General features: G+C 47.0%; 4 protein-coding genes across 4 annotated transcripts; 1 reads left to right on the plus strand and 3 right to left on the minus strand.

Moving 5' to 3' along the window:
- Nucleotides 1–55: 55 nt before the first annotated feature.
- Nucleotides 56–5749, plus strand: F9C07_1663780 (GTPase activating protein). The gene is made up of 2 exons (XM_041286404.2): nt 56–322; nt 442–5749. Exon 2 carries the CDS (start codon nt 495–497, stop codon nt 5217–5219), a length of 4725 nt encoding a protein of 1574 aa, XP_041147701.1. The 5' UTR covers nt 56–322; nt 442–494; the 3' UTR covers nt 5220–5749.
- Nucleotides 5750–6279: 530 nt separating this feature from the next.
- On the minus strand, nt 6280–9597 carry F9C07_2234185 (glycosylphosphatidylinositol anchor synthesis protein; the record flags this gene model as incomplete). Its single annotated transcript, XM_041292936.2, has 2 exons — nt 6280–9271; nt 9350–9597. The coding sequence occupies 2 exons, from the start codon at nt 9595–9597 to the stop codon at nt 6280–6282; spliced, it is 3240 nt and encodes a 1079-aa protein (XP_041147702.2).
- Nucleotides 9598–11008: 1411 nt separating this feature from the next.
- On the minus strand, nt 11009–11560 carry F9C07_6186 (uncharacterized protein; the record flags this gene model as incomplete). The annotated part of the gene is made up of 1 exon (XM_041286406.1): nt 11009–11560. The coding sequence occupies one exon, from the start codon at nt 11558–11560 to the stop codon at nt 11009–11011; it is 552 nt and encodes a 183-aa protein (XP_041147703.1).
- Nucleotides 11561–11666: 106 nt separating this feature from the next.
- On the minus strand, nt 11667–12481 carry F9C07_1663755 (uncharacterized protein). The gene is made up of 2 exons (XM_071508294.1): nt 11743–12481; nt 11667–11688 (listed from the first exon to the last, which is right to left on the minus strand). The coding sequence occupies exon 1, from the start codon at nt 12289–12291 to the stop codon at nt 11827–11829; it is 465 nt and encodes a 154-aa protein (XP_071364427.1). The 5' UTR covers nt 12292–12481; the 3' UTR covers nt 11667–11688; nt 11743–11826.
- Nucleotides 12482–17036: the final 4555 nt, after the last annotated feature.

A 17036-nucleotide genomic window follows, 5' to 3' on the forward strand; every position in this document is an offset into this window, starting at 1 on the left:
ACCATATCCGAACCTCCGCCAGATCATCATCATGGATGCTTGGAGGGGAAAGGTGGTCTTGGCACACTTTCGTTCTGGAGATAACCTACTATCACTAATTCTGTTCGCTTCGATGTCTTTTTAAGAATGTTTCTTTGACTTGAATCTGAAACGTTGTGCCTGTTCCTACTTCACTCAGGGATCCTAGCTTGGTATAGAATTGTGCTTCTTCAATTAATTCACGGACCATTTCAACCTCCGGCTATCCGACTTATCTGGGTCGAGCTTCATGTTCCTACCAGGTCTCCTGATGTTGTGAACATCTTCATGTGATCTGTCAATGGTACGTAAACCTCCGCCTTGTATATTCAAAGTGATGTTACAGTTGGGGTTGATCAGCTGGATCTTTTAAAGCATGAACTCCGGTCAGGTTCTTGCTTTTGCTAATTCGTGGATCTTCAGGTATAAAATCGGTTGACTTTGGCTCATATCCATACTCCCGTCCGCTAGGACGTATGTCTTCTGACGATGCTTCATCACCTTCCAATTACAAACACGCAACATCTAGTTTCGCAGACGTTTTCAGATCATTAGGCGTTGCCCGTTCAAAATCGCTTTCGCCAATTTTAGGGAGAGAGAACAGTGATACATTGTCGCAAGCGTCGGATGGACATAGGAATAGCTGGATTGCTCTTGGGCTTGAATCAATGCATCGCGGCAGTGTTGTTTCCAGCTCTTCAGACGCTTCTGGTGCGCCAGATTTCGAGACGTCTATAAGGAACCTGGCGCAGAAACAAAACCTAGCTCATGCGATCGACGAGGCAGAGCATGTGGCAAAGTCGCTTCACTGGTTTACTTCCGAGCAAACTCTAGCTCTGTGGGAGGCTGGCTCGTATTTGATTCATCATGCGACCTCTCCTGAAGCCCGGAGAAGTGGCTCGCTATTAATGGAAGCTATCGCAGCGCGCCAAGACCTATCTCCAACAGCAAGAAGAGCGGTCTTTGAGTTGATATCATGTCCCTCGGAGGCCGACGTAGTGCCTGCGCGTGTGATCTCGTTGATTTCTCTTTCTGATCATGGAAGGAAGTTAGAGTTCGCTTCTTCTTCTTCCATTATTCCAATCATCTCGTCATGTGTGGTTCCGCTCTATGACCTGATTTCAACCGCTCGACTAAAAGCGAGAAAAGCCAAGATCGCGAAAGCTAATGGACTCGCCTATGATGATGCAATCCTAGATGACTTGCTGCAGTTTGCTGTTGACTTAATCACGTTACAGAGGAAACCCCCAAATAGCGAAGAGGTTCGATCGTTGCTTGATCAACTCTTTATTATCTGCAAGAAGACAAGCGTTGCAGCTGACATCAAAAACTCTTTGGCTGTGTTTGAGGCTATAATTCTCTATTCAGATGTCCCGGATGAAAGCTTCGTTCCATTGCTAGAGGTTCTATGCAATATCTATGCCTCGGTCAAGTCGCTGTCTGGCCCCACGTCACGGACCGTGCGTAATCTCGCAAGGTCAAGGAGGCAGGATGAAATGGTGAATAGTCTCTACGGGTTTTTACTTGGATCTTCCGAAGAGCAAGGGCGAAACCTGAACATCCTGCGTGGTACGGTACATGTATTCACTGATCTTATCCGCGCGTATGGTCAGGATGGTATGCCTCGGCTTCAGTTTGAGCAGTTGATGGACTCTCTACTAGTTGTCCTAAAGAAGGACGACGGCAGGCTGGAAGCAGACGTTCTAGATCTGTGTCTGAATGCTCTTGAGGGCGAGTTTTCGCACGTGGCTCTAGAAAGAGATTGGTCGATTTTTATCAACATAATTGTCTCATGTTCGCTCAGAGCTGTTGACGAATCCGGAGACTGTTCAGCCTCAAGCTCCAGTTCGCAGCTATCTTACCCAAGAGCCAGTGTGTTGGACGATACAAGGGCCAGCATTTTAGCCAACATTATTCAAATCGCCTCTGCTTTAGAGACTGTTTGGGAGCGCATGAACAGACAGCAAAGACTGGAAGCCACGCGTTTCCTGATGAATGTCTGTCAACATGTAGAGCCTCCCCAGGCTGAGCTTATCTTGAATACAATGAGGGGTGAAAGGCTTTGTTTCCCTGAGAACCCTGACTGGGTACGGCATTGTCAGAGGTTGATCCGCTGTTTCGTTCGATCTCGCACTAAACCATCAGAAATTCGCATCCTAGCTTTGGATACGGTAAATGAGGCTTTCACGAACTACGAGAATCTGTCCCAATTTCGAGCGCACGGGCTTCTTAATTCCATGCTGGAAAACTTCTCTGATGAGGATGATATCTTGTTCCTCGAGTCACTCGTATCGTTTGTTGTCGACACTTCTATCCTTGTTGATGATGAAACTTCCTTCGTTTTATTAGTAGACACTCTGGGTTCTCCGATGAGTAAGGATCTGAGCAAAGATGGACCACATGGCGCGGAGTCACCAACATTAGCCTCCCCGCATTCTCCCTTGCCTGGCAGCATGTTGGAGTCATCTCTAGCCAACGTTTGCTCTGTTGGCTTGGTCAAGGTGTTTCTCCGTTGTTTGAACTTGTCGGCGAGCAAAGCAATTTTGGTTTTCGAGGCGCTTCTGAAGATAGCTCAGGCCTCGGAGAGACCAGTAGACTCTCGCTTAACAGTGCTCAAGGTGCTATTTAGGCTCCGCTGCGACTCTTCAGGCTCTATCGCAGTCCTCTCTGTCTCTGAGAATGACTTCTTGATGAATGTTTCTGCTCGAAATGCTGATTCCGGCCCCAAGCCGCACACTACTGTTGACGACCACACAGGAGAATACAGTGCAGATAATGATAACCAGAGGACATCGATTTCGGGTAAACTATCAACGAAAGACAATGCTAGTATTTCCTCAAAGTCTTCTGGGCGAAATACAGGTATCCCTCTACGTGCGTCGAAGTTGACGCCACCAGCCTGGACACATACGTCCTCCCAGGTACTTCCTGAACAGCCACCCGATGAATCGAGTCCGTTTGTATATGCTTATACGACATCCGACACATCCCATCATCTAGAATCGGATCCAGCGCAGAAGGTTGCATTAAAAGCCAACATGTGGTTAGAAACTGTCATCTCGCTGTTGCATCGCGATACCAACTGGGAGATTTACAGCTATGTTCTAACTCATCTCGCACCACAGCTTCGCAACAAGGATTTCTTTAGTAACGCAGTTCCTCAAGTCAAGCTGTTGCGTAGTATACTGTGTGATCAGGTCAAGAACGATTCCTTCCGTGAACCCCCGGCGTCGACTGGCGTGAAAAAGACCGATGTGGCGGGATATATATTCGACACCTTGTGCGTACTAATTGGCTATCATGAATTCTTCGCTAAAAGCGAAGAAGACGAACTTGTGCGTTCGTTTATGATGGGCATTATTGGATCCTGGGGAGGTACTTCTCGTGGATGCATTCACGCCCTTTCCGTCTGCTGTCATGAAATCCCTCTCTCTGTGACAAAATCATTGAACGGGATCCTTGACAAGATGTCGAAAGTGATCACATTGGCCAACCTTGCAGTACATATTCTGGAATTCCTTGCATTACTCGCACGATTACCTGACGTTTATGTCAATTTGCGCGAAGAGGAGATCCGTACTGTCTTCGGCATCTGCATTCGCTTTCTACAGACTTCTCGAGAACAGCGCTTCAAAGCTTCCGAGTCAACAAATCGGAACCCTCAGATGTCCGCGAAACTCGGAAGTGGCGTGCGAGAGACTGCTGCTCTTCCTGCTGAAATGTCGGACCCATCTCTTCAAGACGGAATGTCAAGATATATTTATACCCTAACGCACCACGTTATGGTGTTTTGGTTCTTATCGTTAAAATTACAAGACCGGGCCAAGCATGTCAATTGGATCACTAGCAGGCTTATATTCAGGGATGAACACGGAAAAGAAATGGTCGAAGAACAGAGTCAAGTTTTTCTTGACTTGATGCAAAGGGTTGCTTTTACCGATTTAGGCGAGACTATTCCATATGCAACATTCCCCCCAAGTCCGGCGGATGGCCCTGTATCAAAGAAGTCATGGGTGGTGGGCATGAGCATAGTCACTGTGGAAATAGCTGGTGTGTCCGGCCTAACTCAAATCACGAAGAGGCAGGCATCAGGAACTACGTATGCCATGTACCAGCAACGGACTGCTCCTGTCCTTCCACATCAGGTTCCTCCAACACCTGATGCTCATCTGCATGGTGATGGCATGCGCACTGCTGTCCTTCCCAGTCACGTCATGCTTCAGCTAACAACTACGGCTTTTCCTACACCGACCGCAATGCAGCCAGTTCCCCTGCCCGAGGATGACATCACCCGTCGGGCACTCAGTACCTTCGACCGAAATGATATCGTGGATGGACACAAGATCGGCGTCATCTACATTGATGATCGTCAGATGACCGAGGCAGATATTCTTTCCAACACTAGTGGTAGCCCCGACTATGAGTACTTTCTGTCAAGACTTGGAACGAAGGTTCCCCTCAGAGGTGCTCAATTCAATACACAGGGGTTGCACCCCGATATCGATGGGGAATCTACCTACGCCTGGCGTGACCGAGTCACGGAAATCGTGTACCACGTAGTGACAATGATGCCTACCAATTTCGACAACGACCCTTCCTGCATCAACAAAAAACGCCACATAGGAAATGATTTTGTCAACATCATTTTCAATCGGTCAAATATTCCGTTCAACTTTGATACAATTCCATCACAGTTCAATTTTGTGAATATCGTTATTAGTCCTGTGTGCCGTATCGCGAATGGGGTTGAGCCTGCAAACATGGACCCGGAGGGCTACGAGAAGCTCTTTTACCACGTCCAGGTAATGAGCAAACCTGGCTTTCCCGAGATCTCACCTGCTGCTGCGCCCAAGATAATTTCCGGAAAGAATCTGGCTGCCTTTGTACGCTTTCTTGCCTTAAACGCGTCAGTATTTTCGCTAGTCTGGAATAGCCAAGGAGGCGAGCATATTTCCTCTTGGCGAAACCGGTTACGGGAGATCAAAAGACTTCGGGAACGAGCTTTAGGTTCTCAGACTCAGACTTCTGATGCCGCAGAGGGAGCTTATCCCGGCCAACGCCGCAACACGAAGGCTAACATATTCTCCGAAGAACTGCCATCACGTAGTACCCCTGCACAGTCAGATTTTGCTACCGACTGGAATGCGTCTGCGGATGCCAACATCCTCCAAAACTTGGATTTCTCTCGATGGGGACGGTGAAAAGAACTCTCACTGTCTACTTTGAGGTTAGAGTACTACATGGAGTTCCTGATCTGGCAATCTTCAGTGTAGGATGAACGGAAGTAAAGGGTAGGGGGAAAAAAAAAGAGGAAAGGACCACCGCCATGACACTCTACCTATATTCTCATTTATGACTTCTTTACCATGATGGATTAATGTACATTTCCAGTTATTCAGCCTGTGTCAATACCCCCTTCGTCTTTCTGTGCTAAAAAAAAGTTATCTCGTTTTGTTACCATCCCCTCTCAATCTCAACCATTCACCGGTGTGATTCTCTTGGGTACTGGGTCCAGTATGATTCTATTGTACTTCCCCCAAGGCTACGTATGGTGATGGAAAAAAGAATGCTGTGCTATGGATTCAACGAAAACAAGCACTAGCAGCTACTGGCAGCGGGAAAAAAAGTTCTTGATAGAGTTTCGATTGTTGTTGGCACTCATGTACTGTAGCAAAGAGTTCGGAATGACGAATTTAAGAACACGAAACTGTTTCTTTCTGGTAGTCCATTAGGGATTGATAACATAGGTATATCGACGCTACCATCTACATCATTCAGTGAATCACTGTCTGGTCTCGAGTACTGTTGTTACCTTCCTCTAGAACGTGCTTGATTCACGGTACGCCCATACAACAAGTACAATACAATACAACCGTATAATACATATACAATTATTCGAACGTCATTCTATCAATTTTTTGTTTCGGTCAATATATCAGTACATCGTTCATTATTAGGAATCAAAAATACATAAGTAGAACGGCAAAACCCCCTCCAGTCTTATTTAATCATCCCCCATGTCAAAAGAATATACATAACTGAATGATTAATACATACAAGGAACAAGGTCCTCGCAAGAGGTCGATCTAGTGTCAACCTCGGGATTCGGCGAGGACAGCATGATATAGTGTGATATATGCGAGACGAGGTCGTCTGTGAGAGTTTTGTGGTTGGGAGATTATTTTGCTTTTGTTTCGTCTCTTCCTTTCTCAGAGCGCCCTTCCTCAATGCAAGACACGGTGCTTAAGTCTCTTGCACCATCTACCATCCGAAGATTTCACCCACACTCATCATGCTCCAGCGGACGCCAGCCACGGAGAATAAAATGAGGACAATGTCCACAATGCCTAGGACGGCGGCGCCCATCATGAAGCGAGGGCAGAAAATGCGGTAGAGCATGAGGTGGCGACGCAAATGGCCGGCCCAAATCGTGGTTGCGAGGTTGATGGTGGCGAAATAGAGTATATAAGTGCAAGCCGCCTGCACTACGTCTGAGAGGATCTTAGTAGCAGGGTTGTTGGGCTTCGACGGGGTAGACCTTGACTGGTCATGAAGCTGCAAAGGCCGCTTCCAGAGAACGGTGAGAGGAACAGCAACGGCTGTGAGAATTTGTGGACCAAAAGTGTTCAGAGTCACTAGGATCGGAGACCAAGGGTATTTGATTGAGGATAGAGGTATAAAGGCAGTCTCCCACTGTATGCTGCTCAAAACTGCTTGATGGCCTGTCTTGAAATAGTAGAAGGAACCGAGAAGAGCCAGAACAATTGGTCCAATCGCTGAATTACCCAAAACCAGTGCATTCGTGTCAAGGATTTCAAGCAAAGATAAGATTTGCCACAGCAGGAGACCAATGGTACCCAGGCCCATGGGTTTCTGCATTAGAGCAATGGCCAAGCAAAAATTGACGACAAGGAGGAAGAACCGGGTCCCATAGATGTTGCCGAAGCCCAGAATAGTAACGGTTGTTCTTCCCGGCTGCGATGGGGAGGAAGTAGACTTGTTTTTACTCTCGGAGTCAGCAGTGCCTTGTGTGACGCTGATGCTAACACAGGGCTTCGAGTATATGAACGCTGTTGTACCAGCAGCAAAGGCGAGACCAAGAACAAGCTGAGCGAGAAATACTCGAATCGACTTCAATGTTTCCTTGCTCAAAGAGAACCATTCACCATCATCCGCGCCTTCAAGCATCCAGAAGATGGAAGTCAAAAACAACCCTAGCCGAAAGCCATACCCAACCCACAGAGTAGCAACTCCTTCGTAAGACTTCGACCCGGCGTAGAATGACTTTACAACTGCGGGTAGAATGAGTGTCACGAGAAAAGGAATGGCGAGTTGCCACGGGGCAGATGTAGAGGATGTTGCGGATGCGTAATAGGTGGAACGACAGAACGGCATTTGCTCCTCACGGCAGAGGCGAGAGAACGATGCTACTCTTCCTAAGATGACGAATAGTATTGAGTGATAGACTCCCAAGACCCTGTCGGCCGTCGACTTTTGACGCATGGAAGATGCGCCAGCGACGACACCAAAAGTGGAAAGGAAGAATAATAGAATCTCATCCTCCCAGATGGTGTAGGAGTTGGAGGCAAAACCAACCGATTGAGTCACGGTGAACATGACAGCGAGCCAGCCCCACAACGAGTTGGGGACGGGCAAGCTCAAATGGCCAGGCTTCACGAAAATCACCCGTGAGGCGCCAAGTATGCTCCCAACGGCAGCCCACAAAGCGGATGACTCTGTTATTGGCATATCCGCAACACCACTGAATGTCAAACCACCACCAACCACAGCACCCAAACCCGATCCTACTCCAACAATAGAAAGGAGCGGTTTTGTGAGCTCTGTGCGGTCCGATCGAATACCACGAGCATAAAACACCAACAGTACAAGGCCCGCGACGAGTATTCCAACACCCTGTAGCATGCTCGGGACATCGAATTTAGCCCACAACGCACGACATATATCGAGAGTGTGGCGCTGATATTCCCTATATGACTGGTAGACCGACCGCATGGCCTCGGTGTTTGACTTGCCACGCTTTGAGGACCTCTGCCAGGCATCTTCCGCTGTCTCCCAGAAGCTTAACGAACGGAACTCTTGACCATCATCAACCCCTCGCGTTATTGCGTACTCGTGCTGATACCTCTTAATTTGAGCAGATGTCAAACGATTGACGGCAACCAGATTCTTCCAGTCCTGTCCTCCGGGTCCAGCGAAAGCCTCCTCGATTGGTGATCCAAGGTTGTTAAAAGGGATTGGCAACCCGAGAAGCAATGACAGCGTCGGCACAAGGTCGATCTGAGGGATAGAGCGCTCGCGCGCAGTCTTCGGCGGCACGGCAGTATCAGGGCTGGTGCGACCAAAGAGCTTTCTCTTCGAATACATCCATAGAGCAGCGTCCACTTCGTCATTCGATTCACCTCCATGATCGCCTTTCGAATCCATACCATGGTCACCCATGACAACCAACAGTGTGTTTTCATCAACGTTTGTGATGAGATCTCGGATGACCTGATCCATTTGCCTCAACTTTGCACCCATGGCTGGATGATTGGGACCATAACGGTGGCCGGCGTGGTCAACACCGAGGTAATGCCCAAATATAACATCCCACTTTGTGGCGTTCTCCGGGTGTAAGAGGGGAAACAAATGGTCATTTACCCCATTGTCGACAGTGTGTAAATCCCACACGTTGAAAGAATCGAAAGGCCGCGTCAGTTCGGGATCAAAGTAGTCAGGAAATAGACTGTGCCAGGTATCATCGCCGAGGTGAACCAGAGTCTTTCCTGCGGCACGCAGCTGAGCAACTAAGTTGTCCTCATCGATTGCCGTTCCAGCGAAGTTAGAGCCTGCGTCTATAAAAGTCGGCAGGGTCCCAGTTGTCAACCCCTTGAGGCGCTGCAGCGTCGTGGTGGGCGGATCCGCAATGAAAGGCAATAAGAAAGCGTTTTCTGGAGTATTGACGGCGGTCTCGTACAAGACGGGTATATTATCGTGGAACAATTGGGAAGTTTCACCCTCCGCTGTTGATGCGAATGGGACGGTAAAATCGTACCGCAGAGCATCTACGATAATCACAATGGCCTTCTCGAATGACCTCTGGTGCCAACATCCTTCGGTTTTCTTGCCGACTGCAGGATGCGAGGATACATCTCCGAACGGAAGTACATCGCAAGACGACTTGTTCTCCAAGACCATCCGAGTTAGCAAAAACCCCTTAGTAAAGAAAAATATTCCCACAATATGGAGAAACCTGTAGTTCATTAATTCGAATTAGAATTTTCAGCTCTAAAATGAAACAACGCTTGCGACCATGGAGAGGCAAGCTCACAGTATCCAGCCAAGCACACCCAGGGAACCCAAGTGCCTGAGTTTGAATTCCCGTTCCAAGCCATCATCGACACTCTCTTGCCCATTGCTCCCTTTCCCTGGTCGGGAGTGCCTCCCTGTCAGTGCCTTCGGTACCGGGGCTTTCTGCGTATCGTTGCGTTCCGAAAGCCGTGAGGGCGACGCGGTAGTCTGCAAGCCATTGGGGTCGGGTCTATCGAATCTCGACCCCAGACTTATTCCGGATGCCATCACGGGTAGGAGGTCGCCGAGTCTGTCGAGGCCGTATTCATCTAAAGCGACCAGGAAGTGAGTCGCCTTTCACGGCAGCGCAACCGCTCGCTGCGGGTGAACAAGTCGGTAGGTTTGACGTTTGCTCACGCAGGAGCTGATGCAAGATAGGGGTGTCAAAGAATTTTAGAAATTGAAACTGGACACATTGAAATTGAAAAGGGAGTGGGGAAGGTGTGGCTATCCCTTAGTCGTCTTTCTTTCGGTCCAAAATTTTCAAAGCTGTGGACGGCCTCGTGGTGAATCACTGAGCAGGCATGATTACCACAAAGACTCAATCGCGGAGATGTAACATGAGCACGAATAAGTAGAAAGTCCAAGTTGCCTTCTCAAAAGCCCGAGAGGTGAGACTCGGGGTAAGGACGCGCACTATGCAACGAGCCCTTTCGCACATCCCAAATCTTTCCCCCCGTGACGTCGGGCAATCGGCGCTTTCGGGACGCCAATTTGAGAAATCCCTCACTACTATTGGTCGGCACGGTTCGGAACATCCAGAACCCTGAAGGTTGGTGGGGCACATCCGAATTGGGACAACTGTTTACTGGTTGCGGTAATTCTATAGTTCCCATAGTGTACAAGTAGCGATTTGGTGCGCATATCTAGTATGACTGAGGGCCACCTGGCGGCAAATCATTGGAATATCATAGAGCAAGGACGGGCACCTCGCAATTTGAATAAATGAACGCATCCATTGAGGCCCACACAAAAGGGGTCGTACAATACATTGTCAGACTAGTTACATACATTATCCAGCTGTAAGACACCTGAAAGGCAACCCGAGAATTGTAGGGACGATGGTGATAGGATAGCAGAATAGACCGTTGAAAAGACAAAAAGGTCAGTGGGGGAAAAGAAAAGAAAAAGCCCCTGAAGGAGAATGAAATTGAAAAAAAATCCAACAAACAGGTGCGTAACGTCTTTCCAACCCTAGTAACGTGGCAGGGTGAAAGGATTAAAGTGACCAAGCACGAGAAATGAACGCCTTAACAAAAATGAATGTAGATGAAAGAAAAGGGGCGAGTGAAGAAAAGAAATCTAAAATGAACCAACAGCCCTTTGCTATACACAATTCAGCTAAGGTATGCCTTTAGTTCCGTCTTTGGGTGAGTCAGGCGAATATTGCCCAGCAGGACAAGAGTGAAACACCGAATCACCGAATATTAGGAGTGCAGTGGTCAGACGGGAGGTATCAGTCCGCGTATGTGCAAGTCAGAAAGTTACAACGAAACGCAAGTGGCGATATGTAAGAAACGGAAAAAAATCTTCGCCGGGATGTCGTCATGCCTTTTGAGATCGTCGAAGAGTAAGAGGTTTGAAAGGGGTATCACGGATAGAATAGACGGCCGCTGGTATCTAGTTATCAACGGTTCGTTTAAGACCATCTTTTTACATCCTCTTTTTCCTTGAGCCCGCCCATGCGCTCAATGTCCAAGGACTGGAAACGCTCCGCATCACTGGACTGATATGGTGGCAGTTCGTCATGGCATGGCTCTAGTCCAACACCACCAGCATCACTAATTCTTACAACCACCATGCGTCCAGATTTGCGCTTTCCAGATTCATCCTCTTCCTCGGGGAACGTAATGCGGATCTCTGGGACTGGGCTGGGTGGGGGGCTTGACGAGTTCTCCATGAGTCTCTTCTTCTCATCGTAGACAAGAACGGACTCGGTCTTGGCATATGGCGGCGCAGAAATCGTGAGGCTGCGATGATGAGTCGTGCACTGACCGTTATGGACCGGGAGTTCAGATCGTTTCCGATTTTGGCGCTTGCGGCGCAAAACAAGAAGGGCACCAACCAGGGCGATACCGACTAGGACGAGAACTAGAAGAGCGATCAAAAGATCGATCATGGCCGGAGTAAGTCTATCATCGTTGCTTTTTTCATCGTCACGGGCGACGAGTCTCTTGAACAGGTGCATCATTTTTGAATAGTCAAGTTTTCCGGTAGGATACGGTTCTCGGTTTCGGTTTTCGAAAGGTATATACTGTAAAGCTATTCGTATCGACAAGACAGGTGAAGAAGTATAATTCAATAGGGATCCAGGTCGTACTGTATACCACCGCTATCAGCGCTATACTAGGCTACATATTGGGTAACACTTACTCAACTTTCCAGCCAAGTGTTTTACTGGAAGGAGAAGAATATAACAATAACCAGGGTAACTATCTTGTAAAAGTCGTAGTTTATTCAAGACAAAAAGAGGGAATGTATCAGGTCGGTCGGGCGGTCTGAAGAGACGGGGTCGCAGGACACAATGGACCGGGCTGGTAAAGGAGAACGAATGGACAGCGAGGTGAACAGCTGAAAGAGTGAAGCCGACACCTGCTTTGGATCGAAAGAACGTGACGAGGAAGGAAGGAGCAAGAATGGATTGAGGGTGGAATGAAAGCCAAGGGAAGAAAAACAAAAAGAGAAAGAAAGGGAAGGGAAGGGTCGGACGGGGAAGAGAGAGAGAGAGAGAGGAGAAAGACAGGCGCCTACGAACGCACGGTCAACCGGTACGACAGGAACGAGGCGCAAGGGTGCCCACAGGGCCAGACCGTCCAGCGAACACCCAGCAAGGGTGAGTTGGTCGCTAGCCAGCGACAAAAGAAATGCTAGTCTTAGACTAAATGCCAAAAGGATCCACCAGCCTGTTGTTTGTTTGTCCATTTCCTCTATGGTGTCTCTTGGCTATTGGCCGGCGCTGGCGCTAAAGGCAGTTGTAATCTCCCCATCGCCGAGATTTTCGTCCTATCAGAAGGCCGGCGTCCCTGAACTAAGCCTTTTTCAACCCAGTCTAGCATTCCTATTCGTTGATCCTCCTGGTGATTGATGCTAAATCCATTTTGTTAGGCATGTCCATCTTTGGCCTCGGACCCCCACTCGGCCTTGTTCACGTCTTCTTTTTTTGGCTCATTTCATTTTACCCCTGAATAGCATGATCGAGGCTAGGTACATAAGTTTTTCTTCCGTCAGATTCCATAAATGAAACGAAGTCGGTCCTTGTAGTCGTTGGGACATACAATATGCAATGCCTTGTCATCTTGTCATATGCATTGCAGCGAAGATTTGTGCATAGCGTCTATATCTAGGATAGAGTCTCAGCTGCACCCTCACTGCACTCCCGTCGCAATTGGCATGCAACTCTCCTTGGTATCCCTGAGCGATTGCATGATTTTCTATGCATTCCATACAGCAAAAATGTATGTTTGAGACCGCAACGTGTTTCTCTGAATTATTTGAAAGTGTGGGAACTTCCTAAGGGCGACCTCAAATCTTCATATGATCTCACTGTGGAGTAAGTATAGTACACTAGGAAGTGAGATCAAGGCAGGACAACAAATTTAAAGTCAAGGCATAATATTACCACCAGGTCATCTTGGTATCCAGCCCTCCGTGCGTTCACTTTTTTCCATAGAAATAGGTAGTTATAATCATAATAAGATTTCAAGACACCCGTGACATCATTGTCTCATTGCCTGCTGAAGGAGAGACAGAATATATCGCTTGATCCCCGCTCTTGGGGAAGCCGAGGTAAAATTCCCTGAGGGTGACATGTGGAAAGTGGGATATTCAGTAGATATAGAACTTTACAACTGCCTCTCACAAATCTTGTTGGCTGCTGCGGAGTACATGGAAAATACCGGGGAGATGGCAACCCCAACAAGTATAATATATAGAATACCATCCGAACTACTGATCTAGATCAAGCCTTCGGAGAATTCCGGATTGGTTAAACATCGCTTGGGTCATCGGTGCCAAGGGTTTCTCTCCAGTTGACCTTTGCTCTTGGTATATGTAGTAGGCTAAGTCTCCTGTACCCCATACTCCTGAAACGGTCTACTTCCATCTGTTTGCTACAACCCAGCATTTTAGTCCAAGCCCATCATAACAATTGATCTACACCCCCGCCAAATGACTTCATGACCGAGCTATGATCACTCCATTGAGTGGCGGATGTACGGAAGAATCATGATTATCATATGTATTGGCTTGGCAAGTCATATCATTGACACTCAGATTTTCCAACCTCTACAAGACACGCATTCAGATGTAGAGAGTCATGCGTACACCGTATAGGAGTGAACCTAAACTACTTCGAACCGAGGAAGAGCTTAAGCGGAGCCAGCCCCGGTAGTCAAACGCTCGGTTCTTGTCGTTCATTCGGTCTTCATAGTGACTAATGTCCAGTATTCCTGTCAAACCAATCCAAAGACCGGCCTTCCGGGGATCAGTATGTCGGCCCTACACCCATGGTTCTCTCGGGAGATAGATATGTTCATATGATGTGGTCCTTACTTCAAGCCAGCATGAACCGACATAGGCTCCTCTAGAAGGATACCCTCACCGCTCCAGATCTACAGAAGAGAGCCGTGGCGAGTCAGATAGTTCGCATTACCCCCTCTTCCTCCCATGGATAGTTGATGCGCTGGGTTTGTTAGTGTGTTCGGTGTCTCATACGAAGTACAAGGCTAGACCACGCGTGTTTTTCGGGAGAACAGGGTATGCTGGCATAATTCACGGCTTCTCTTTTGCCAACCGAGTGGTTGAAAGCTTTCAGGTCACCGGGGTGTACGACTTTTTATTTCTCATTTTATGTTGAATTTTCCTTCCGTATACGCTAGTCCAATGAACCGTGACAGGAATACATCGGAAATCAAAAAATATAAAATTAAAAATTAAAAATTTTAAAAAAAAAAAAATAAAAAAATGAATCCCGCATTCATCGATATATTAAACCATAGATAGGAACAGTACCTCGATAATCATGGCATATTCGAGTAAAGTTCTCGAACGTGAGGTGTATATATGTTCAAGAACAAATAGATATATTTTAAAGGTAGTTCGGTCAATAAATGCCATAGGTACACTGTTTAGCTCCAATATCTGCTGTACATCGTGTCTTCCTCTGGTATGGTGAAAACACTCCGCTTGTTTTCATACATGGTATAGCAGAATGGGTAGTTCATCTTAAACCTTATACCCCCAGATTGCTTGTATAATTCGCTGATGTAGAAGTGCTAAACGAATATGTATATACTACACCGCCTCTCGCTTGTGAAGAGAATACCCACCTAGCTGCGTTTTGAATTACTGGTGTATCTTGACATGTTTCATGGTGATACGACGGGAGTGATATATACTTGTGGACTTGTTACCGGACATGTAGTTGGTTTCGGTGCCTCATAGAGTGGCGATTATAGGCGTACAGAAATATTCTTTGCTAGATCTATACTTGGGCGGGTCCGGAGATAAAACCTGATGAGCTCATCATGATCCTACGTTTCGCCTTCCCATCTCAACCAGTCATAGTCAGTGACGATTTTGATTGCCGATACGGGACAAGAAAGGAAGAGGGAGGCCAGATGGGATTGAACCAAGGTAAAGTGGCCAACATATTATATGACGAATAAGTACCAGACTAGTAGGAGCGTGAGTATGGATACAAGCATTTTGCTCCGGCTATTTTTCCCAGCAGGTACGAATCTACCCTTGGACATGGTACAAGGAATCAGGAGGATATGCATGGAAATATTATCCGCATATATCAAGCATGAGTATTGGGGAACAGCTTGCCCGAGAGCAAGACTGTGGAAGAGCACTGCGTATACTAGTAGTGCCCCCCAGGAATGCAAGGCTGTCAAATAGACCATCTCATTGGAAGGGGCTAATAGCATTATTAATTTGCAATAATCAGCGATAACTCAAAGTTTCTACCAAGAAGGTACGGGGGAGTCTAAATGCGATGGTCCTGAAGATCGACTGGTTAATACTTACCACTGCAGATCATAGGTCAACGATACTGTCGATGTAAATTGGAGGTGTTAATATAGATATAACCAGTTAATAAAAGCTGTCATACTGACAATACAATGGAGTGACAATGGGAGAACTGACCGTCCACAACGGAGAACCTCTCAGGAGGTAGCCTTTAAGAAGGGTATCGCGGATGAAACGTAACTGAGGGGTTCACCGAGTGGAAGCAAGGGGCGTTTGCCAATGATGAATATCTTTGCCAATGCTTGTTGCCGGTTACGACTCGCGCGAATCACCTCTCTTGCTACTACTGTTGGTATTCTCCAGGTACCCTGTACCTTGTCGGAACTGCTGAGGTCAGATGTCATGTCATAAGAATTCCATGGATGGGCGGTAGCCGCTCGGGGCTATGTACATATGTTGACCTCCAACCATGTACAGAGAAGGTGTCTCTACGGGAGGGCTAAAGCGAATTAAAATTCAGTATGTGGGGGTGTTTTAAAAAAAGGGAAAGTGATAATAGGAAAGGACCAACCAACCATAGAAGAGCACGATAATGAGTCAAGGTAGGATTATGTAGTAATGATCTAAGTACTACTCGGATATGTATTTGAGTATTTAGTTGTTATGATTTCTGTCACAAGACCAACCCGCTGAGTACTATGAGGCTGTCATTAAGAAAACCAATTACACGAGACCTTGACCCTTCAAAATATACTAGTAAGTATGGAGTAATCACTTTTTTTTTTTTTTTTTTTCTCATCTTCTCGTCTGACCGTTTTTCTTCCCCCCCCTTCTTTATGTATTTCTTATATTTATTGATGTCAGTAAAAGTTAAAGAATATTTGACAATCCCACTGAGTTTTCCCAAAAGGCTGTTGAACTGGTCTTGAACCAGAACAACTCAACCCTACGTAAAGCAGGGATTGAATAAACTAATTTATATCCGCCGGCGTGTTCCTTTGCCTATGCCCGATAAAGTATTGTTTCAATTGTTAAGAGGAAAATCAAGCTAGTTTAGTGGATCCGATCGGTCGGGCTCCAGCACAAGTAAACTTTCGCTGTAAGTCTTATTTTAGTTAGGGCTTGAAGCCAGTCAAGAAGTGCGGAAGTCAACGACCGGCGTTGACTTGACTCTACACCCAGTCAATGCCACGGCGGGGATACTTCTCTTGGGATTCTGTCTACCTCCCCTCTCATCTCGAGAATGACTAGCGGATATTGGTGTGTTCGCTGGCCAGGAAGTCATGTCCGAAAATGGGGGCAACTAACATGGGCTGTTCGGCCGTACCAAGAACTCTTAATTGGTCTCCACAATAGCCTGAATTTCTCCTTGATATCCTACGTGGATCTAAACAGAGGGCGAAAGATGATACATTACGCAAAATCAAAGCATACCAAGAGTCAAGACCATGGATTACCATCTTCAATACCTAACTTCGGCCCTGTAGCGTCGTGAGAGCCAAATCAATATGAATATGGGAGGCACTAGTATTAAGAACCGTAGTATCGTCACAAATGGGAGGGAAAAGGCATCAGTCTTATTTTCCCTTTATTAATTTCCGGCGTAAGTTTACCATAGGCCCCCAACCATTGCCCTGTGTGCGTCATACATCTTGATTACAAGGACAGGTAAGTAAAGTTAAGGACTAATTGTA

This window comes from Aspergillus flavus, chromosome 5 (genome assembly GCF_009017415.1).
Source record: "Aspergillus flavus chromosome 5, complete sequence".
Taxonomy (NCBI): domain Eukaryota; kingdom Fungi; phylum Ascomycota; class Eurotiomycetes; order Eurotiales; family Aspergillaceae; genus Aspergillus; species Aspergillus flavus.